The sequence below is a fragment of the Balearica regulorum genome, chromosome 23, assembly GCF_011004875.1.
Source record: "Balearica regulorum gibbericeps isolate bBalReg1 chromosome 23, bBalReg1.pri, whole genome shotgun sequence".
Lineage (NCBI taxonomy): Eukaryota > Metazoa > Chordata > Aves > Gruiformes > Gruidae > Balearica > Balearica regulorum.
The window spans coordinates 6,808,972-6,833,401 of record NC_046206.1 but is presented as its reverse complement, the minus strand read 5'-3'; the positions used below and the strand labels follow the sequence as shown (position 1 = coordinate 6,833,401).

At 47.5% G+C, this 24,430-nt stretch overlaps 1 protein-coding gene across 2 annotated transcripts in view; it reads right to left on the bottom strand.

Annotated features, from left to right (window-relative positions):
* The window catches only part of ETS1 (ETS proto-oncogene 1, transcription factor), a 76,406-nt gene extending 52,308 nt beyond the window's left edge, over positions 1-24,098 (bottom strand). Inside the window, exons 1-3 of one of the 2 annotated variants that reach the window (XM_075774767.1) lie at positions 23,977-24,098; positions 17,438-17,520; positions 15,286-15,430 (exon numbers count right to left, since the gene is read on the bottom strand). In XM_075774767.1, coding sequence (XP_075630882.1) covers positions 15,286-15,430; positions 17,438-17,509 — 217 coding nt within the window. In that variant the 5' untranslated portion in view covers positions 17,510-17,520; positions 23,977-24,098. Of the gene's footprint in view, positions 1-15,285; positions 15,431-17,437; positions 17,521-23,976 lie in introns of those variants that run through there. The other variant, XM_075774766.1, reaches the window with a different exon arrangement.
* Positions 24,099-24,430: the final 332 nt, after the last annotated feature.

Here is a 24,430-nt window from a genome sequence, read left to right as displayed (position 1 = left end):
GCTGGTAAAAGGAGGCTGGATTAGTAGTCCTGGTGACTACAGCCTACCCTTTTTGGCTAAGCTGCAGGCGCGGAAATGGAGCTCATTAACACGTAGTGCGTGTGCCCCCCGGGCTGACTGGAGGGAAGGCAGGCTGCTCTCAAATCTAGCATTTGTGGCGAGGAGGTGATGACCATCACGAAAGCGTTGGCTCCTCCATGACCCAGATGGCTGTGGCCTCTGGGGTCCCCTCACTGCTCAGCACTGTAGGGCTGGAGTCACGGAAAGTCCCCATCTTCTACACTGCCTGCATTAAAAGCAAGTTTCTGTTCATGCTGCGGAGATCCAGACTTCAGTCCCCAGCTCAGCCCCGAGACAGCGCTGCCACAATACCGTCCTCTGATTGCCCTCCAGGCGCGAGCAGAGGAAGCCGCCTCTGAGCCTCCCTGACTCCTGCTCTCATTAACTTCCCAGCGGAGATGGCTCACAAAAGCATCTTTGTGGCCAGCTAGGCGTCAGGACTCCAGCGCACATGCATCCTCGCGTGGCTGCGAGGGAGCGACAGCTCCGGTTGACACGCCGTAGGTGCCTCAATCAACAGTCCCGCAAGCTGCTTGAGCATCTTCAAGTGCCTCCTGCTATTGGTTTCGCAGAGGTCCCATGCTGATTCATAACTTGATTAGCTAATCTGGGCTTGAGCAATGTAATTCTGCCCTGAATTTCGTTGGCGGGGGGTGCTGTCACTCACTTCTTACCTGGCTGGATGGAAAATCCTCGCAAGATGTTCTACAGCACTGTTTGCTCTTTGTACATTTTCCCTCTCCTCATCAAGTAACAGCACTGAGTTCTTGGTAAACATAACCTGAGGATTTTTTGCAGTTTAACTCTTGATATTTGCAATTACTCTGAGCGCGCACAGACAATATATATCAAACCTCACCTGTAGGACCTCTCATCTTTGCTCAGATCTCTTGGGCAGCCTCCTGCATAGCAGGAACAAATGCAGCCAGCCCAGACTTAAGCAACGCATCTCTGCTTGCGGCTTCACCCTTTGCATTCACCGACCTCTGCAGACAGAGCTTACTCAACTGATTTCTGATGGTCCTTGAGATCCCCTTCCCTGGGAAACAGGTGAGGGATCACAAAGGAGAGGCAATGGGATCATTGCTAATAAAGCAGATCTACTGGGCAGCTAGATGGTATTCACTAACACTTACCTGTCCTTTCAATCTTTTTAAAAAACCCAACAACAATAAACACTGCTTCAAGAAATATCAAGTAACAGCCATATTTTGCTTTCATGAAGGTGGCAAGAGCCACACAAGCACCTCCCAAGAAAGGTCAGTCCAGCACCAACTAGTATACAAATTCACAGCCTAAGAAATGGCAGCAATCAGAAGAACATGCTTGCCTACAGCCGGTTGGAAGTGGTCAGTGTGGGGAAATAAAACAGTCAAGTAGAATGATCCCCAGGTTAACACTGTGGCCAGGACAGAGGGCTTCAAGAGATGGAAGTCTAATTCCTGGTCAATATTTCCACATGACCTCTTAGAAACCTTTGTGCCTCCATTCCCCTTTTTAACGAAATGACACTTTCTTGCTTCACAAGGGGCTGGGAGCATCGGTTTGACAGTCCTGAAGGAAAAGCTGTGGGGCTGGGGACTGTGATGGGCTCTGCCAAAGAGAGATTTGAGAGGAAAGCTCAGGAAAGAGAACTGGGATTCCCATTCCTTGTCACGCATGACCCCGGGTGGGGGGGCACGGATACTGCATCCGCAATGGCCGAGATCCCTCCAGCCCAAACCACTGTCCCACCAGGATCATGAGATGACAGGTGCATACAGCCAGTCTACAGAGATAATTTGGTGATGGGCACAATTACCCCACGTACACCATGCCCACAGCAAGGGAATTACACGATGAAACCCACACTAGCAATTAAAGCTCTGAAGCTAACCTGCCCCAGATAGGCTCTGCTGGCAGAGACACTCCTTTCACCCACCACACTGCTCCTGGGATGAAGGATTCGCCTGCGTATGTGTTTCAAGGAGGAAAAACCCTCGCCCAGCACTGGAAACCTCCTCGCAATTGTCTCCACTTGGCAACCTGGCCTGATAGTGAATAAACGACAGAGAAATATTCCGCTCTACACGTGTTTGGGTTTTTCGGGGTGGTTTTCTTGGACGGCAATCCTGGCTCTGCAACAATACCCGTCTTGTTCGGCCCCACGCTACAGAGCAGGCTTGAATAGATCTGTCTAAAATTATAAGCAGGCAGCCCCTGGGCTCTGAGAGATCACAGGCCACATGCTGGGGCTGAACAAAGACTCTGCTATTTCCTAACAATTAGCCCAGCTAAAAGGACATCTATCTCCTTCTATTAGAGCCACCACGTGCCTCCCAGTCAGTCCATTGTAAAGCTAATTAAATAACACGCCTCTCTCCCCATGAGGGTCTCCTGATTAGTTCGCCTAGGTCCTAAATCCTTGCTGGTGTAAATGGGGAAGAGACAGCTGGTCGGCAGGGGCCTGAGACTCCAGTGGAAGTATGGTCACCCATCTACAGCTATCTTCATCACCAGTTATTTCAGGTTTTTTAATTATCTTAAGAAAGCTGTTGAATAGAGATCTTGAGATATAAGGGGGTTCAGCACACAAACGGCTTTGCTTCCCTATCCACTTCCCCACTGCCTCCAGCAAAAGTTGTAAAAACAGCTGATTTTTTTTAATTTTTTTTTTTTTGGTGCTTTGCTGGTAGTTGAAGGAAAAAAGCAGATGTAGAGGATACACTAAACATCACAGGAGCTGTCTGAAGTGTCCTGAGCAATGCTTCAGGGAGACTCGGGCCACCACAAACCCATTATCTGTTCCTGGAGGAGGTCAACGCAGCTCTTCTGCAATGCCCAACCTGTACCTGCTCAAGCCAAACACAGTGAGTGGCTTTTCTCTCCATCAGCCCATCCTGGTTCTTCAGGGTGAGCTCGGTTTGCACCACCACGAGTGCGCAGCCTCACACAACAGCACGAAACTGCTAAATCACTCCAGATGTTCAACACCTTTTCTCAACACACTCCCCAGACCCGGAAGAAATAGTTTCGTTCTGCCAAGTCTATAGTCAGCAATAGTTGAGAATATCCCCTTTACCCCCTTTAAATCATTATTTTCCATCCTTGGTTATTTAAATCATTATTTTCATGCTGAGAGAGCATGGGTGGAAAACTGGGAAGGTGGGTCAACAGACTAATGAGCTGATTTCCTGTGGACTTTCGGCTCCAGCCTGGACCTGCCCCTACAGACGGAGCTCCATCCACCCAAGGAAAACAGAAATACCCCATTCCTCAGCTCTCATGGTGGGAAGACAGCAGGAGAAAGGACACGGAGGAGGAGGAGGCAAAGCTTGGTTTTGTTCTAATGGGAACAAAAGCTTGCTCCTGTTTTCCAAATGCACGAGCCACCCGTGCTGCTCATAGCCAGGGAAAATGCAGGGAAGCTTTAGATATGGATCAGAGCTTGCCAGGAAATATATTAATTAGTGTGTATGTGTATGTATGTCCATAGGCTTTTATTGTAAAAGAACAAGGATCAACTCATTGCCCATTGTGATCAAAATCATACGAACCCTATGCTCAGGAAGTGCAAGTGTTTTACATCAAATAATCAAATTTTACAGGGACATATCAACAGGGCCACAAATCATCATTAAAAGAAGCTGCATGACTCACCTGAAGGCCTGGAAGGGGCTAATACAAGAGTCAAGCCCAAAACACAGTTTGAATGTAACCTAGGAGCATGCTAGCCAGCCCTCTCTCTGGCTGCTTTCAAACCCCAACAGCCAGGTCTGATTGCTTCATTCATCGCAAACCTACCAAAAAAAGGGTAAGAGCCAAGAAAAAGATGTCTTGTACTAACTGCCTGCCTCCCCTCACCCAGCTCGTGCCCTTGATCCCAAAGCTATGGGAATGGCTCCACAAGCCACTTGATTAATAAGAGCCCAGGGGGGAAAAATCGTTTATATAACCTTGTCTTCTCTAAACTTCCTAAGTGCTTTAGAAAGTGGCTGCCCTGGAAACCCAAACTGGAAACGAAAAATATTATCTCTTCCATTTATAAACATCTTCGGCGCTAATGAAGTGAGGAGCGGCAGCAACGGGGAGGGGAGCGTCGAGATGCACTTGGCAGGCGTGGGAGAGCCCCGATAAAACCATTTCGTTTCAGGTGGGTGTGGAGTGGAAAGTCTTCCCACTGCGGTTCGGTGCCACTGTAGGCTGCTGACTACAGTGCTGCGAGGCCCCTGGGGAGGGATTTTGGAAGACGGATGGTTATGGAAGTATCTGCTATGCTAAATACAGAGGCAAACCGACAGCCTTACTAGGTGCAAATGTGGGGGGAAGGAAGACAGGACGACATGAATGAGGCAAGAGCAGATGGATGAAACCTTAAAAATCAGTTCCCTTAACCTGAAGCTGTAGCACAGATGAAGCATCACGTCCTGATACTGGAAAGCAAGGAGCCGAGTATCCGTACTTACTGTGCACGCACGTTTCGTGGCACAAACTGCACAGACAGGGCTCCTTGTGCATGTCAACAGAGCACGTCTGTTTACACCAATCTGGTCTAAATAAACATACCAGTGGTCCAGATTAAGCACTTGGGTTCAACCACCCTTTGCCTTGCAGCCCCTCAGACACACATCTGAATCAGAGAGCCAGGAGAAGTATTCTGCAGAATAGTCCAACCTAATTCTCCATTTTTTTTCCATGTTGGCATTTCCCACGGAGATTTGTTTTTGCATCAACACAGCCAGCACCAGAAAACGCTGAGTTTTGGCTGGAAATGTTTGGATTTCATTTTGACAAAATATTGATGTTTTCCACAGAACAATCTGTCACTTTTGGCAGCAAGGAGAAGAAAAGTCAAAAAGCCATATTTCATCTAGATGGGGGACTGACCTGACACCCAGCCTGGAACTCAGCACAAGTGGAAGGCAAAGCAGGCTACTGGGTTGCCTCGTTATCCTGTCATTTTGATTACTGTAAAGCAAGGGAAACTGCTACTACTTTCATGTAGTAGCTGTTTGCCTGGATAGAAACACAACCAAAGCTGCCAGACAAAGGAAGCATCTGGCCTCCTGGGGTTAGGCAGTAACTAGATGCAAAGCAGGGTAAGAGAAGGTCTTATCATCTCTGGAGACATTTCACAGGAGATGTGGATACCCCAAGGTTGCAGCATGGCAAAGAGCTGGTCCAGGGCAGGGCAGAGATGCCAGCTTTATTTCCATCACTACCTTCCATAATTATTCATACCTCTTGAGCCTGCAAAACTGGGTTGAAATCTCCCAAGCGTAGGCTCTTCTGTGAGATGCCTGGAACTGACCAAATTAGAAATTTTCCATGAACAGGCTCCCTTGGGGCATCTCCTCCTTTTTTTCTACTCTACCTCAATGATGACATCAGTCTGGCCAAAATGAATGCCCTCTGGCCTCCCTTAAACTTAGGATGTGGAGAGTGAATCATGCAAACCAGGGGAGAAAGGCATTTCTGACTCCTGAAAAATACTTGCTGATGAGTTAGGGAGAAGTAGTTTAGGCTAGCTCTTCTTAGAAATCAAATCTCCACTTTGGTGGAGCAGTTTCTTTTGTTCCATCCCATTTGTGCTATGGGAAGCACAAATATCTGCAAGTGGTTTTGCCGCCCTGTGTACCCCTGCTCAGGCAGCATATGCCGTGTCAGCGGCCTTGTTTCCCTTTCCAGGAAGGGAAGTCCTGTCATGAACTTTATTATAATGCTTTTTGGTGCGTGCGCCCATCCACTCACCCTTGCCAAAATTGATGGCAGCATTCCCGCTTGAGTGGGTTGAAGCCAACCCTGTTTTCCCGCAGGCTCACCGCAGGCTTCAAGGGTTAAAAGGCTAGATCCTGGCCTTGAATCCTAACCTGCCCTTGCAGCTTTGTGGGGGAAGAAAAAACACCGAAAGAGGAGCCCTGCCTCTAAGAGGGCATCAGAGGTCTCTGAAGGCAGCTCCCAAAGGATGGACGTGTGCCGCCTCGCACCAGCTGAGAATCTCCTTTCATAACGCCGAAAATAAGCCCGCATGCAAATTCCACCCTTCATCCCAAGCTTTTCCCACACCTCACTCGAGTCATATGGAAGCCGGCAAGCCACCCGCTGCAACTCTCCCATGGCTCTTCTGCAGAGAAACCATCTTCCCGACGTACACACACAACCTCATAAGCCCTGCCTGCTGCCAGAGAGGCGACCTCCCTTCCCAGGAACCAGCTGCAGAGACAAAAATTGTATTTCATCTATTGTGAAACAGCCAACAATTGACCTGCTGCAACTTTTTCAAAGCCTATTGATACAAAACCCCACAGGGGAAGGTCGTCCGGTGGGCTGTGTAAACTTCAGCACGTGTTCAGCAGACTGCAGGCAGCTTCAAGGGGAAAGCCATGCTAGCAGCGCAGTATGGCTTAAGACACGTATTTTTATTTTTTCTTACAATATCAAGCATTTGTACAACACCATTCTCCAGGGACTTCCAGCCATTCGCCTGACCTCAATGAATTAAGCGTCGCAATAAAATGTGCAATGAATTAATCATCATCATCTCCAACATGAGAAACTGCTACGCAGTGGCTCACAGGCAGCCTTTTGAATTATTTAAGCATCTCACTCCAATAGAAGTCAGTGAGCTTTAGATGCCTAAAGACTTTCTGTTAAGTGATGTAGCCAAGGTTTTCCAAATTCCAGCTGGAAGAGCCCATAATCTCAGCCAGATCTCCTAAATCTGCTGTTCTTACCCCTGAGAAACCTTCCTCCATAAAAAGACCATGGATGCTGGGGAAGAGCCACCAGGACCTAGGGATCAGGTGAATGAAACCATACCGCAGTCTGGGAAGAGGATGTTGCATTATACAGACCAGGCACTGCAGGGTCCTTTCAGTCAACCAGTTGATTGCTGCAAAGCAGGAATGAAGAGGAGGAATGCTAAGAGAGCAGCGAGATGGCACAGACCACATATTTCCCCCCAGGAGCTCCAGACAAGGTGAGAAACTTCACATGCATAAAACAGAGTCTAGTAAACAAGGCACAGAAAGCACACCGCATTTGAGAAAGCTCAGACCTGAGTCTGGTCTGAAAAGGGGAAATCACTTCCATCCACAATTAACAACAGTGGCAGCTCGAGCTTATTTCTATTCAATTTTAGAAAGAGCAGAGAAATGCAATCCCTTACAGGGCTTTCAAGGAATATTCGTCCTAATCCTGTCCTTACTCTTGTGTGGCTCTAAGCATGGTATTTCTCCTTCCTGCTCTTCATCTATAAGCTCCTTGAGCTGCCTGGGGCATGGGGCAGTCAAATCCTCCTGGAGGTTCTGTGTGTTAGAAAAAATAATTAAAAAAAGAAAGACAGACCATCCTAATACAACTTGGCCCCCTCCCCAAATGTCTGACAGCCTTGTTTCTCAGACTGAAGTGATGCAAATAGCTCAGATAAGGTTCAGATAAAGTATCTGAGCTCTCAAGGGCTTATCTGAGCTGAACACCAACTCCAAAAATTCTGAAATTTGCTCTGTGGGACTATCTCCTTAGAGCTTGATTTCCATCTGAAGCCTCAACCTCCAGAGGCTGCAGTAACAGCTACTGTTCAAATGCATTCTTGAGATAGCAGGGTGGGACACAGCAGGTCTGCAGCTCCCCTATCATGTGCTATCTGGGGATTTGCCTTCTGGTGGGAACGTTGCAAGAGCCGGGCTGATGGCTCAAGGAACCGGTGACGGCACCTTTCACCACCAGCGCTTACACTGTAACAGATGAGGTAAAACCTGCTTCGGTGGTGTCAATGGAAAGATCACTTTCCCTTGGCTAACAAGTGCTCCATGCTGGCTTTTCCTTTCAGCCGTGTTCCCTCTCAGTAATTGCTAGCAGAGGGAGGGCTTGTGAGAGAGCACAGATCATGTTAGCACGGGAATTGTGCAAAGATTTGGGGTTTCCAATGCAGTCTGGATGCAACAAGGAGGTGGGTGCAAAACCCATCCAGGCTTCTCTGAAAATCTCAGCCTAGCAGGATAGAAAGGGAGTCAGCAATCACGGTGAGGAGCTCTGATCAAACAGACCAGGCTCACAATAATGGACAATCTCCAATATTCATTTACGGTGATAAACATTCATGCTTAAACATCCAGCCTTTCTGAAACACAGATAGCTGCAGCAGTCTCAAAATGTGTGAGACCTGGTAGCAAGCATCCATTTATAGTATGCAACTCAGAGTGTGAAAGGAGCCAGGGGAAGTCCAAGGCCAGGCTCAGAGAGGGTAAACTGAGATCTCTTTTTAAAGTTGGTACGAAGGGCCCATTAGCTCACTTACACCTGGACTACAGTTATTCTTTGTCCTGCAGGAGCATCAAAGGTCCCCTGTCCTGCAGCCAGATCCCATATGCTGGGTGCTCTACAAACACAGGAGTAAAAGACAGCAGGAAAGATTCCTCTCTGAAGGGTTTGCAACCAAATAATCTGTAATCTAATCATTTATACACCTAATGTAAATCGAGCAAGGATGAAAAAAAGAGCTTTCTGAAAACCGTTCAAAGCTCTGCAGAAACTACCCCCAAATCTCGCCGATTCAAGCAGAGAAAGATTTCCTCTCTGTAGAGGTTTGCAACCGTCAGGCAGAGTTCTCAGGCAAGAATAACTATGAAATTCTATAGGATGGCTCATAAACCATAGAAAAAAAGGTTTCATTTCCTACTAAAAAATTCCCAACGGCTCGTTCCCAAAGGGACTACATGCCAAAGGACTGCTGCAGAGTGCTGGCTCCCCTTCCGCATCGGCGCTTCACCCTGGCTAAAAACCAGGGAGCTGGGGAAAATGCGTGGGCAGGCTACAGGCTCTCCACAGCTCCCCAGCGCTCAGCTGTGTTGGCAGCACCAGGGTTAACCGCGGCGGCGCCCTGTAATGCAATGATTTCTGGTTTATTTCAGCAGGGGAAGTGTGTCCCGGCCTGATTAGCCCAATGGTTTCCTCTTTTCCCATAACCTCCAGACCCCCATGGCCTAAGTGTTTACTTTCTGAAATAAAAAATCTGCTAGTGTTTTTCTTTTTTCGGGGCATGTGTATTTTGGGAGGATTCGGGGGGAGGAAAGTGGAGAGGGGGAGTTGAATGGGATGGGAGGCTTGCATACACCTCCCTTCTCTCTCCCACCCCTCACCCCCAGCTCCTTTCCAGCTGCAACCTCTGAGCTGAGACTTCTGGCTTCAATGTGAGAGAGAGAGAGAAAAAGGGAGAGAGAAATGTATTAATGAGAGAGTTCAGTCTCTTGCTTCAGCAGCTATAAACACAGCGAACATCTGGAGGGAGAGAGAGGTGCTTCGTGCTGCCAGGAACAAAAAGAAACAGGCTGTTTTCAGGGTCCCAGCCCCCCGTGTTCCCCATGTCTCCCCTCTGCCTGCCCTGCACATAGCTCTCCTGAAATCACCCAGCCAACGCTGTCCATCCAGAGAGAAAATAGTAGCTGGCCTCACGCTGCCCTCCCTGCTCCATGCCAGCGCAGCAAAGCCAACCTAGGTGCTGCTACAAGAAGGGCTGGCCACGTGCAACCAAACCCGAGGGTGCTCTGCTGCCCATGATCCCCAGAGACAAGTGCTCATGGGTCTGTAGGCAGAGGAGTTTGGGAAAGCACAAAAAAAAAGAGCAGCTGTGCTTTGTGTGGCCTGTCTGAAGCAAATGTTTGATGGCGCAGGATAGCCGCCTCCTCTGGAAGAAGAAACAGGTACATCCACCTCACTCCATCCCTACAGAGGGGACAATCCGACTCCAAGACCAAGCCAAAAGAAGGCATCTGCTGCAGGCATCTTCAAGGCACCACCTGGATAGCCTGTTTCTTAGTCCCTTTCCTCCTCGACTCCACATCAAGTTATTCCTTCCCCATGGCATACCAGAGCTGCCAGTGCCGCTGCTCATTTTTGCAATGGTCCTGGTGCAGCGCACTGACTTGAGTTTTGCTTCTTGCGGAGCTCCCATCCTCCTGTTATACTGGAGGCCCTCAGAAAATCTGCAAGCATCACCCAAAACCCAAGCAACAACCTTCCAGCTTTCACTCAGCCTCATCCAGGGGACTAACACCCTGTTTGGAGCACAATTCCTCCCTGCGCAGCAGCTGATCCCCAGCTGACACCAGTCTGCAGCTCAAGTGGGAAAAGAGCTCAGCACTCATTCTCTGGTGATGACCCAATACACAGGGAGCTCCCTTGGGTTTTGTCTTTGAGAGGCGAGACAGGGATTTTTCCAGAGTCAGGCAGGAAACAAATGGAAAAGCAAAAGCCTGGATTTTTGTCATTCTATTGCTTCAGCGCAAATAAACCTCTCCAAGTGCTGACTTGCAGCAGGTTACAGCGAGGGATGCAGAGGGAGCATCATGAGGTATCAGAGGGTCGCCTGCCTGTGTTTCTGAAACAAGCATCTGCACAAATCAAACACTGAAGAGCTAACCAGTAACTGCTCAGCATCCTTCACAGGGCCCTTGCAAAAGGGCCAGGAGAGACTTGGATACCACAGGCAGCCCACAGCTCTACAATTCATTCATAAGGCGTAGAGGGATCTTTTCTCTCCACCGACAGATTGGAGTAAGTGCTCTTAATGGAGAAAATGATGCATGTCCTTCAACAAACCCAGAGGGCCCAAGTATAGTAGGTGTGAGATGCCTTTAACCGGAGCCAATGAAGCACCCACAGACTTCCAGGAAGAAAAAGGGTCAAAATAAAACCCACTCTAATCAGACTATAAACAGCACCAGACCCCAAGGCTTGCAAGAAGCTGTGCTGCCTTGCTAGTCAGAGGATGACAACAAAACCCAGCAGAAAGAGCTCATTCATCTCTCGGGATGGAGCAAATGGCCAGGGAGGGCTGCAGATCTGAGAGAATGACCGGCAGCAGGTTGGGAAAAGGCAGGATTTTGTGCACAGCTTCTGTCAAGCACTGGAACAAACTAGCACCATCGCCTCCGCTCTCGCTCGTTCCTCCCTGAGGTGGCTCACCCCTTTTTTTCTCTCTCCCTGTTCTGTTTCCCTTCCCCTTCCTCCATGTCCTCTCTTGCCTGCTCCTCACTTATTAAGGAGGGAGAGGACAGACTGGCTGGTCCAGGAGAGCTGCCTGAGAAGTCCTGCTAGGTCTCGCAGCCACAAGCAGATGTGCATGCCCTGTGAAAAGACACCCATTCATCTCTGCGGAGAGCGTGCGGGGGAGGCAGCAACAGCGCAGGGGAGGGGGGAAGTGTTGGAGGAGGCTGAGAAAAGGAAAGAGGCCGCAGTTAAAAATAGGATAAAAGGACATGAAAAAAAATGCAGATTTTTTTTTTTTTTAAAAAAAAAAGCTTCGCTCGGAAAATGTGCTGCAGCTGGAGAAGCCATCGGGCTGAGCCTGGTCAGCTTTCACCTTCCCCCCCCTCTCTCCTCCTCCTCCCCAAGCCCCCTTCCTCCAAGCGTGGGCCTGGAAAACGGCCCAGAAACTGCTCACAGAAAGAACTTTCCTCCGGGGATCTCCACCAGGGAAAGAGCAGGTCTCGCAGCAAAGGAGGGGGCAATGTGGGGAATAGCAGAGAGAGTTCACCATGGATGCAGGCGCTCCCCATGGGACTACTGCCTGCAGTCCAGGCTGAGCTGAGAGCTTGGCTTAAAGGAAGATCACAGCCAGAGTTAGCAGCGTGGTGGCAAAGGGAGGGCATCCCTCTTTCGTCTGCGTGGGGCAATGCGGCACGCTGCGATGTGTTGCTCCGGCTCCAAGGGCTTTGCTTTCCTGCCAAACCCAGCAAAACACCGCTACCACCCAGGCTGCAGGGACCCGATGTCCATGAAGCACCAGGGAGTCGGATGCAGGTTTGCTGCATTAGGGACATGCCACCCCCAGAGCTAATAAACCCAAAATATTGTGTGTTGAGAGGTGGCACGAAGCTAGTATGGCCAGACAGCATCAGCAACAGGTTGGGTAAGGCCGGTGTCCCACAGCAGCCTGAATAGCGCTGGGTGTCGGGGATGAGCCTAAGGTGATACCTTTTATTTTGTGACAGTGTCTCAGCGCGGGAAGCTTGACCGAAATCAGCTGGATTGCTTTCACAGTGGCATCATATCTGCAGTTCTAATTTCTCCCCTAGAAAAGGCTTTCATTTCATTTCTTGCCTTGCAAAATCCCAAAGTCAAATCCAGTTGCCTCAGTGAAAGCAGGGTTGCTCCTGTAGTGACCAAAAGGCAGGGAGCACCTTCAGTCCCAGCATGCTAATTCAGCACAACTTCTTCAGCCAGAGTAATTTCATCCCTCGCTTGCCATTAACAACAGTTTTATCTCCCCTATCACAAAGGAAAACAAACCAGTTCAGAGTGGAAGGGGTTGTCAAAGTGGCCTTGGCTCAAAAAGGCAGAGCAGCCAGGACTGTGTCCGTGCTGAAAGGGTAATACTGCTATCAAATCTCTTCCTCCACTCCAGTTTTGTGCCTAACCTTGTCTCAACCAAAACAATATTACCAGAGGGTAATATTAGGATACTGTTACCTTAGGAATTAAACATACCGTGCTAAGTGTGGCTTTCAGCATCCTTTCAGCAATCCTGCCGCTTCAGGCAGACACATGGCACCCTTAATTTTGGGCTGCCAGAGGGTTCAGCTGAGGTGCAACGGGCTCTACACCCCTGTTCCCACCTGTCCAAGGAGCAGAGCTACTTTTCAGAAACAGGCAGCAGCTCCCTTCTTGCCTGTTATTTTCCACCACCTTTGGGACGTGCCCTTTGCTTGCTGTGGACCCAATTTGGGTTGATTCTTTGGGAAATAATGGTCCCGACATATACACTGCAGACTGTGGTAGCAAGCTAGCAAATAAAACTGACTCTATACCATTTCCAATTTTTTTGCTTTTTAAACAAAAAACCCAAAACACACCACCTCCCTCAACTTGTCTTTATCAACAAGCTAAATCCCCATCAGGCTTTCCTTTATCCATATCACTGAATAATCTAATCAGACTTCAAGCACAATGTAAATAAACTCACTGAAGGTTCAAAGGCAAAGTATCTTCTCTAAACACAAGCAGCTCTAAAACTTTTAGAAATGTTGTGGGTTTCTATTGCAAGAGGATATATTCACACTTGCATTTTCCTTGTTGACTTGTTTCTTTCACCAACATCAAGACCATGAAAACCAAAATAGTCACTAGTACACCAGAAGAATAGATGACAAATGGTTCTAATATGCACCCGAAACACAAAGGAGAAATGAAAGACCGTTCCTAGCAGTATATACAAATGAGAGTTTCCTCTCATTTAAAATTAGCAACTGCTCTAGACTGAAGAAACAGTAGTATAAAAAAAATAAAATCAGAGAAAGAGTACCTTGCACTGCAACACGTAGAACTGAAAAGTAATTCTTAAGAATTGCAAGAGAATCAGAGGCCTGTCCTACCCGTCCCAATGTACCAAAAGTTTGATCAAAACCTGTTGAAGACAATGACAGTTTTGGTTTGGTTTTTTTTTTTCCTGGCTTCGCTGGGGTTTGAACCAGGCTCCAGCCTTTGCAGCAAGAAATTTCACAGATCCAGCATGGGGTAATGAAGATCTGGGTTGCAGATATGATGGTCCCTGGAGAGAGCACTTTCACAGAAAAGGGGAGAGGGTAGGGGAAAAAACCACAAAGAAAACTTTCCAGGCACAGATTTGCAAAATGTTTGAGTAAATCCAAATGCTGCAAGGGCAGATTTCATCAGAGCAGAGTTGACATCATGCTGAGAGAGGTCACCCACAGGAGTTGAGCAAATAGCTGAAATAGGAACGGCTGGGAATAGGCAGCAGAGTTTTGCTCCAGACACAGGCACAGCGCTCTGCGTCCATCTCCTGCTCACACACAAGTGCTCACCAAAGGAGGAAAAAAAAAAAAAGTAAAAAAGTGAAATGCCTGAATATTTGCCAAGGAGAGATTTCAAACTGTACATTTGACTGCAACAGTCACTGGTTCTGCTGAACTCTTTAGCTGCAAAAAGTCTCTAAACATCAGGGCTTTTCCCCTCCCAAGGGGCCAATGTGCATAACTAACGAGCCGGGAACAAGTCACAGAAGACCAGCACATGCCATGCAAAAGCTTACATGGGATTTAAGTGCTTCACGATAGGCTTATGTGGGACTTAAGTGAAACATAAACTTCATATTGGCCCTTTGCAAAGGTCACATTCGTGCAACTTGAGCTCTTTCGCTTAGTTCCACAGCTGGCCTGTGCCACGGCATACCTGAGCCCTCTCCTCTGCCACGGCACATGGGCTCTTTGTTGTTGCCTCACCACCCACTGCCTGCCCCACCTCTGAGCTGCCAGTCCGTTATACAAGCAGCAGCCCAAACTGCAAGCTCAGCTTGAAGATTCAGGGTTGAACAACGTATGGAGCAAGAATCAAGGCACCGGCGATTTTGTAATGACTTTCAAATTGCGGATGTGTTAGAGAAGATGATTGTCTAGTCCCACTCAGTGAATTGCTTTAGCTGTGCAGCATTTTGCAGCCTCGCAGCCCAGCGTGACCACACATCTCTAGTTGTGGTTACCTGAAGACCATGCCACCACCCACCCAAGCAGCAAGGCGATGAGAGCAAGAGACCCAAAATTACTACCACAGTGGAATTAAAACTGAGAAGTCTCCAGCTCCTTACAACCCTCCATGGAGGCCACATTGCCTTTCCAAAGCCACTGGTGAGGACATCAGTCCTGCAAACACCGTGAGAAAAGTTGGAAATGCTGAAGATGAAACCTTCCCTGGAGATCTCCATGTCTGTCAAGACTCCAGGGAGCTACTGTCCCTAAAAGTCATCAAAATGTCATCAAAAACCAGGTCTGCAGTCCCCAAATGTCATCAAAATCACCATCCCAAAAGAGGAGAGAGATTTTCTGAGCTGGGCACCCAATCAGTGGCGGGGAAGAAGGAAACTCCCATCCTTCAGCATCACTCCAAGAGGGCAATAGTTAAACAAAGCAGCTTTAAGGTTTTTATCTGCGTTCTGGCCCCATCTCCACTGAAGGAAGACTCTTGACAGCCAGCAAGGTGCATACCAACCTGACAAAGCTGTGGTAGGTGCCCTCTGGCTGCATTAAGGGCAAAACACCCCAATAAATTAAGTCAGGACTGGGACAGAAAGCAAATACAGGAGAAAGGAGACAAGGGGGACATGCTGGACAACAAGAACATGGCAGGCCTTTAAGGCTCGTCTTCTCTCCTGAGCACGCTGCCAGGCTCCACAGCACAGAGGAAAAAGGCACCATCGTGTCTCGCAAACCCACCCGCAAAATGGTGTCCTACCTGTGCTGTAGTGCTCCAGGCCGGTGGGCACTTCTTGTGTGGCAGGCTCGTCCCAGAGCGAGCAGCATGTCCTCGGCTGGCAGCAGGCAGACTGAAAGCCGCAGGTCACCCAGGGATCCTCGCAGGGGCTGGCAGCACCTTGCTTCTGGGAGCAGGAGAGGGAAAAGCATCAGGGGAGCGGAACCCCGAAATGGCTGCCCTGTGCTAGGTGGCAGAGCACCTTTCCTCCCCCCCAACAAATCAGGCACGAAGCCCAGGGCTGGCAGGGTTTGCTTAGGAGAAACAATGTCAACCAAACTCACCTGGCTGAGGAGCGTCACGACGAGGCCAAAAAGGCCCTTTTTCAAACAAACATGAGGGAAAAAAATAAAGGTGCACAGAGAGGCTGTGCTCAGCAAGATGGCAGTGGGGAAGTGGCTCTCCTCAGGGCCAGCTGCGGGTAGGACACCCTCCATGAGAGGGGGCTCACTTCAGCCCTGCCAGCCAGAACTGCTATTTTTTGGGAGTGTGAGGCAGGAAATCCCACAGCCCCCAAAAAAATGTGGGGGGGGGTCTCTGAGGTGGCAGAGAGGTCATGGCCCTGCCCAGGTCACAGGCCTGGCACCATGGGGGAGCCCGGCCCCACGCTGGCAGGACCTGGGGCAAGCCGTCACATTTATGTGCATATTCCTATTTATATTGATATTATTTGTGATTATTAGGTTCATATGTACATTTATCTTTAGATTTGCTTTATTTGTATTTACATTTATGTTAGTTGTATTTATATTTATGTATCCATAGACAGATATATGGTGTACACGTACATATGTGGTATGCACACATGAAGTACATATGCATGTGTGTATATTTATGTTAACTTATGTATTATTACATATATATTACATATCAGACTGTTTTATTATATGCTTACACACAATACATTATATATGTATATACATGTATTGGTTCTATGCGTGATATAGGCATGTATATCCACACACATGTGTAATCCTAGGTTATAACTGTCATGTTACGCATGTTGGTTTTATTGTATATAAAGTTATATTTAGACTTTATATATAAAACATATGTATTATATATACAAGCATATATAGATATATGGAAATAATCCCAGGATGTAATCTTAATTTTATTTTACATATACCTATTTTTTTACATACATATTTATAAATATGTGTACATAAATGTATATACCTTATCTACAGATTTACCATATATACATAGGTGTATATACATATCATATAATATATAAATGGTACATATAGGTGTATATCTCCATTTAAGAGGATAACAACATATACATACATATAGATAAAATCAGGTTGTTTTAATTTATTGTTATTGTTGTTGTTATTATTATTTTATTATTTCCCTTCAGGGAAATAGTTTTGCTTCGTTTCCAGTCAATGTTTAAAAGATGAATGCATGCTTGGAACCATTTAAAGGGAAAATATCAAGCTGCGTTAGAAATATTTCATGTGTCAAAGTGGTCTTTTCTTCCTAATTTGGTGAAAATTTTGCTTTCTAGCAAGCCTTCTGTGCAGCCTGCTGTCTCAGCTCGGAGTTACAGCTTTCATCTGACCTTGCCTGGGATCTTGAACACTGCTCAAATGTCTATTAATGTGATTTTCCTAAATAACGGTCGGAGCACTGTCAAACCTGTCCCATAGCTGGTGGCATGGGCATGCTCAGGATCACACCCTAACATATATTATACATAAGCACCCATCAGCCACGCAGACAGAAAGGAGCTGGCTCAGGAGAGGGAGCACCAAAATTTTCCAAAAACTCCAACCAAACCAAACGATGCCTGATCTGCTTTGTGCTTCTTTCATCCCCGGCAGGTGAAGGCCAGCACCAGGAGTGGAGGCACCGGGACAATGGTTACCCTAACAATCCTCCTCCGAACACAAGCGCAGGAAATCCGATGCAGCCATCCTATTTCCAGTTGAGGTTTGCAAGCTCGAGACATTGAGATAAGCTCTGGGTAAACACTCGGTATTCGGACACTGCTCTGAACTACATGAAACCTCGGAACGATTTAGCAATCGACACCAAGCCGTGTCAGTGAATTGGCCGGCAAAGTCACAGCAACCAAAGAAAAAACCCACTGCTAGGGAGAGAAAAATAACCCAAACTCTTTTCTTACCATCACTCCAGGGCGAGCCAAAGGATAAGGCGCTGTGTTGCCGATGGTTGTGTCCATATAGTAACTCATCATCTCAGAGGTGCCTGCAGGAATGGAGATGGACATTAGATGCCCTGCTGCAGAAAGCCTAAAAATTGGTAGCATCAGCTAAACCTGTGCTCTCTCCCAGCCATGTAAAGCTAGGATCAGACTAGCATCTTAATGAGTTTAAGCTGGAAAAGTTAAGAGGAAAAATATCTGTATTAATAGCAGATATTGTGATTAGATGTGTTGTACCAACAATGCAAACACAGGGATCCATTAGTGTAAACTGATGAGAGCTTGACAATGGTGAATGAATTATCACCTGGAAGCTGATGGAGCTGCTCTGGGGGAAGATGAGATCATATTTCCTTTGCTATAGAATCGGTGGGAAATTACTGCCAATTTTTTTTCTTTTGTCAAAAAAAAAGAAAAAAAAGGGGAAAAAAAAGCTAGTTTGTTGTGATCAACACCTTTCCTGTCAAAGTTTCATCAAAAACAGTGTGTTTCACAAAGAACTTCTCTGTTTTCAAGAGACATCTTGTGTTTTCCGCATTAGCTTCCATCCCCCTTGCTAAAGCTCTCCGAGACCCAGGTTCATATTCCCGAGTAATTAGCAGCGCAGCAATCATTCATCTCAGCCCACAGGAGCATGTCATGGTTTCCCATGTCATTCCTAGCACGGGATGCACTCCTCTGAGCAAGCTCTACCGGTCCTGCTCATTAGCTGTGATTTTTAATCATCGATGAGCCCATTTGTGTTGCTGAGGTGAAGGAGCTGCAATCTGGCTCTGGTTTCAAATACAGAGATGTTTCTTCCCCTCTTTTTTAAAGGAAAACACAGGGCCAATGCACCTTCTGTGTTTTGGGGAATATGACTTAGAGGAAAGGCGGGAGGAAAGAGTAACGCCTGGGCTCAGAAGGGCTCACTCAGGCAGGATATGACTTGGAGCCAAGGGGAATGGCTATTTTCATCCTGCTGATACACGGCACAGCCTGTGAGACGGAAGAGCTGCCACTGCTTTAACCTCTCTGAGGACACGGCAGCTCCGGCTCCTCTGAAACACCTCCCTTTTGATTTCTGCAGACCTCAGTGCTACTGACTGTAACTGCTGCAGATGCAAGCACTTGTCCGAGCCGTCTTCCAGCCGGAACCAGCGCAACCATGTTACCTTCAGACTCTGTTTCTGCACCGTACCCCCAAATATCTCCTGGAGGCTCCCAGCCTCCCCTCCACTCCTCCCCTGCTCCTGGGGCCAGCCAGCAGTTAGCAAACATCCAGGCAAAGGGCAGAGCCTGCTTCAGCTGTGCCTCACTCACCACTTCAGCAAACAGGGACTCCCGATAGCGTCTCCCACCGCGCTCTGTGACTAACAGGAACGGCCAAATGTGAAACACCTGCATGTGTATGTGTATTAAATTATTATCATTATTTCCTGCTTGTTATTACTAACTTGTGCTCTAACACCACTATTATTTTTTTTTAACTTCTCTTTTTAATTCACAAAACTGAAAGCGACCTATGTGGTGAAAGAACAACAAGCTTATTTCTCTTTGCGCTTAGAGCAACCCCAAAACATGCATATTGCAAGTTACTGTGGCTAAGAAGCCTTAACTAATCTCAGCATCTCTGCACACCCTGCCAGCCTGCTCTGACTGGGCGTTAAAACACATTTTCTTCAATCTCATGGCAGCTGGGTTGAAAAAAAAGAGAGTGTATGGAACCCATTTCTGTAACTCAGCTAATGAAGGGTAAGGCACCCGGTTCCAGTCCATCACACACCCATCCCCTGATCCTAATCTTGAACAAGTGTAAACCATCTCACATAAACACGAACTGATCTCCTTCTTGCTCTGGAGTAAAGACTAATGCTGCCAAACTGTATGAAAGCAAGACAGACACTGCGAAAGAGAGAAATCTCCAGGCTGATCCAGCTATTTCAATGACACGTGTGTCCAAAAGTATGGAGTTATGGCGTTAAAACAGCAGTTAAAACAGCAGTCCCCGCGAGCAGCTCTTTTTCCTGCTTTGCAGCTTGTGCAATAGGCAGTTGGGGTTTGGTTTTGTTTGGGTTTTTTTTCCCCTTTGATCAAGACACCTAAGTCGCACTGGTTCTCGAGAACTGCTTTCATGCCTCGCTGAATGTCATTTGCATCTTTCTCAGTTGAACCTTCCAGCAAAGCACCACAGGTCGATGCTCGAAGCAGCATGTGCTTGGGTCACAGGAGAAGCACTAAACCCATCCTGACACCCAGGACAAGGCTTCGTGCAGTAAAGACCATCCATAAGACTGGATATAAAGCAGCACCAGCAGCCCCCTCCCGAGCCCTGGACTGGAAAAGGGGAATTATCATCTCTAGACAGCAGCTCCAAAAGATTTCTAGCAGTTTGCTTTTCAGTTTCTCTACCCCTGCAAGCTGTACTGTTAAAAAGCACAAAAAATACAAAGCAACCTCAGCAACCATTTGCACCCCTATCCCTGTCCAAGGCAAGTCCAACTGAAATGCAAATTAAATCAGTCCCCCAACCTGATGCAGGTTTTGTGGGTGACCACAGTTAAACAACAGAGACGCGCAGGCTTTGGGCTGTGAAAGGGACCTGGAAGACAAGCCCTGCTTGAAAAAGGCAGGTGAGCAGATTCTGTGCACAAAATAATTGTGCTCTGGAAAAACAAGTATGAGCCAGCAACAGGAGAAAAGACGACAGCAGAAAAGGAGCTCTGCTGTGCTTTGTCCAGGCTAATTTTAACAGAACTTCCACCACTTCCCATAGGAAACTACTTCACAGCCCAATACATCTCTCACTGTCAGCAAGTTTCCCTGATGTTTGAGCAATATTTTTCTTCTCTTTAGCTTCCTCTAATAAGAGCCTAAATAGTTCCTCTCCTCCCCTTGGACGCCATTAGATAGCTTTAATGACTGCTCAGGAGCTTGCAGCTGAACTGAATTCAATGATAGCACTCTTCGTGGCAGGTAACTTGGCCGATATTAAGGAAATCACTGCAGATTTACACCAAGATAATCAAGATCCACAGCTTGCTGAGAGCTGTTAATAAATAGAGGGGAATCAGAGCCATTTGGTAAAATCCTTAATGACTTAACAGCTTGACTTCAGTCTTATTGTTTGCTCTTATTATTCCTGTCTTATTGTGAAAACATGTGTGGGAGAAACAGCATTTATTTTGGGACTTGATCAAGCTATTAGACTCTTGGGTCATTTCTAAACCAAATGAAAATTTTAATTTCATTTCAACATCCATCCCTCCTCTTTTACAAGAGTGTGGGGGTTTTTTAAATGAATTACCAAGCTTAGTTTAAAAAGGGAAAAGCTGTTTGTCCTCATGATTAACACACACCCCCATGCAGAAGTTAGGAAGGAGTTAAAAATGTATGTTAAAACAAAGCAAACTTTGTCTATTGGGTATATGAAGACCCTTTACAATATTCTTATATAGTGGTTTAGTATTTTATTGTTTTAAGGATGGGGAAAGGGAAGTGGAGTGAGACAACAGTGACTTTCCCATGGCAGATCAAGACCAGCAGCTCCCATCTCTGTCTCCCAGTTTAGTGCTTGAGGGTTAGATGGGAAGCCAGGAGGATGGGGCAACATCAGCAACCCCATCGAAATATTTCTGACTTCAAGAACGTGAATGAAGACTTTAAAAACGAGAAGCAGCACCTTCAACACGACCATCCTCCATGGGCTGCTGTGCTGGCAGCTCGCTGACCCAAAGCTGCTTAGTGATAGCCATTTTATTTTTGCATCAAGTAATAATTTATCATCTTTGAGGGGGTGGGGAAAATAGCTCGTGGAAATGACATTCTTCCGCAAGGCTTTAACCCTTGAAATCCTGGCACTTTCCAGGCTGCCTGCCAATTCAATTCTCAGGGGAAAGAGTATTTGTTGATCTGTTGGCATGTTAAAAACCTCATTCAATTCATCAAACCCTGGCACCAGCTTAAAATAAAAGGAGCATCCCTAATGCAGGGATATGAGGAATAGGAATAAGCATGCTTTTCCTGCTGCCTATTTACAAACCATGCTTTTTAACCGATCGGCCACCTCCTGCCTCTGTTCCGTATCAGGAGATCCCACATTTGTTATGATTTTAAAACTTTGCAGTGTTCTCAAAGATAATACCTGATTTACCAAAGGGAGGCTGGGCAGGGTAGTAAATAATGATGCTATGATAAATACAGCAATATAACTGCACCCTCAGTAAATATTCCAAGAGATTAAATGACTCGGCTGAGGTCACAGGGAGAAAGTGAGGGTCAGTGGCCGAGTATCTGAGCCCACTATCTTAACTACACAGTGGTGATTGCAGTCGGATTAGCGTTGCCCTAAGAAGGCTGTCCACGCTGTTTCTGGGAACGATGCGGCTAACAGGGGCAGGGGGGGCTGTTTGTTAGCAGATCACTTTCTGCTTTAATGCTGTGCCCTTTCTTTTTTCAGTAGCTGTCAGATCTGAAGGAAATATGATGATACCTTAAGACCATTTCCCATTTGGCTGGACGAACTCTAGCTGGCATGGATGACAGTGTTCATGAGATGATAGCACCGGGACAGTTAAGGTTTGGACCAGTCTTATATACACACACACCCACGAGCCCCTGTTCTCTGTGTGAGTAAATTGCTTTCTGCTTTAGAATAGACTTCTCCTTTACCTGGTTCATTCCTCTATTACTCAGTTGCTATTTTATAATTAAGCCAAAATAATGCCACTGCCAACCAAAATTTTGGCCCCACCAAATCTACAGCGAGCTGATGGCGCAGGTCATGGCAAGGAGAGGGGTTTAGGTGGGATATGGAACGAGAGAGGCTGTTGCCATTAAATCACGCTGCTCTCTCTTGGATCCTAGCAGCTACTTGCAATCGCAGGAAGATGTGAATGGGGGGGTGGGGGGGTGGGGGTTAATTAGGTCATCTGTTCTTTCACTCATGAATTTCCCTCCTTGAAATAATAGACTTACAGCACAACGTCACGGGCCAGATCCTCAGCTAGGGCAAAGCAAAAGGAAAAAGAACTAGATGCATTTCCCACTGTTCAGCGAGGGATCCCCTGCACCAGGGAAGGATCTGGCCCCACGAGGAGCACACGTTCCCCATTTCAGAGAGCCCAATCCGCCCCGTGGCAAAGGGGACTTGGTCAGGAATTGACAGCCCAGCTGTAAGTCTGAGTTTTGCTCCAGACTCCTCGTCTGACCCCTGGCAGGACGCTTTAGACCAGCCTGCCCAGATCTGCTGGTGCTTTGAAAACCCCACTAAGCACCCCTCTTCATCCAAACCACTTTAGAAAGTTAGGTTACCTTTCGTTGCTCTGTGCCTTGGCTTGCCAGAGGAAAATAGCACTGGGGTGTTTTCTGACTTTGGAGGGACACGTGGTACCCCGAAGCTCAGCGGTGAAGCTGAGGACAGGGGACACACATGTCCCAGTGCCGGGTGTACAAAATGCACAGCGGGCTTCCACACAAATCCTAGCCACTGCGTGAGTGGTGCCATTCCCTGCTGCCCAAGGCGAAAATGTCTGCGTAGCCCAAAAATTCTGTTTACACAACAGGCAGGGGCGAGTTTAAAAAACCAGCTGAATTAGAGGCGGCATGAACAGCCTGTAAGCAGGAAATCGCTCTGGACCCAGCCTGCAGCCCCCAAAGGTGTCAGTTGACAGCACAGGATGGGAAGTTGATGGTAACTGTAATACCAAATGAGTGGCCGCATGCAAAGCAATGATTTAGAGACTAATGGAAAGGGGGAAGGCCTTGGCTGTGTTCCTCAGGGACTCGTAACCCCCTCTGGCTCTTTTTTGGAGGGCTGAGGGGTGCAGGATTGTGCCCCTCCCAAGGAATGGCAGCGGCGTGGCAGCACATCCCTGTGGCTGTCACACTCAGGGCTCCGATTCCTCCCAAAAGCAAATGCTGGCACCTCTGGCACTTTCTGCCCTTTGGGGGATGCCATTGCTATTGAAAACGTGCAGGGGTGTGACAGCAAACCCCTTACAAGCATCCCCCCCAAAGACAGGAATCAGCCCCGGTCTGAGAGGCCCACTCCTTGTCTGTCTGTCTGTGCCAGGGCCGGAGGGAGCCGAGTGAGCATCCCAACCCGGGCACTTCACTTCTCCCTCTGCCTTGAAACAAAAACCAAACCAACCCCCCCATCGAAACTAAAATGCAACTCAAAACATAAAAGGAATTGCAAATTGAATTCACTGTAATAATGCCAAGGCGTAGCCTTCTACCTAGACGATGAAAATAATAATGTTCTCCTAAACATACATATAAAATTTATATACTCACTATAAAAATAAAGGTAGTTTTTAAGGGTAGCATCAGCTCAGACGTTTATATAAGACCCTGCAGTACTGTTAGCAAACACATGAATCAGTTACTGGGTGAAACTGGAAATGGAGGGAGTTAAAGTAAATCGCTGGCAAAAGAAATCATAAATGTCCTGAAAACGAACACAGGTACCTACAACCCACGAAAGAGTTTAAAGCAACTCTCTCCCCACCGCCACTTACTACTTAGCTGAAAGACCAAGGGAAAAGCTTATGTCCTCCACGGCTTCCCACACTTGTCTCCGATCTCTTTCCAACTACCTGGTGCTATCCTCCGCGCTGGAGCTGGAGAGGATGGAAATACCATAGTGTTTGCAGCAGGGCCGCCTATTCAAAGGGAGGGGGAGTGGTCAGCCCCGCATCCAGGGCGGTGGGAAAGGCGAGTTTCACGCCGCTCACGCTTCTGCAGCCACCGCCAGCCAGGAAGAAGCCACCTCTGCTAGATGTCACGCCGGTGGGAACAAAAACTAATGTTGGTTGGAGGTGGTTATGGGGGGGGACACCTCCTGACAGTCGTCACCCACCCCCCCACCCCGGTGCGACGTGCTGGGCTGCGGTGGTGGCCTTCAGGTCCGTGCTGTTCCTGTGTCCTGTAAAGGGATCCGAGGGCTCCAGAGTGCTTTGGGAGTGTTACTCA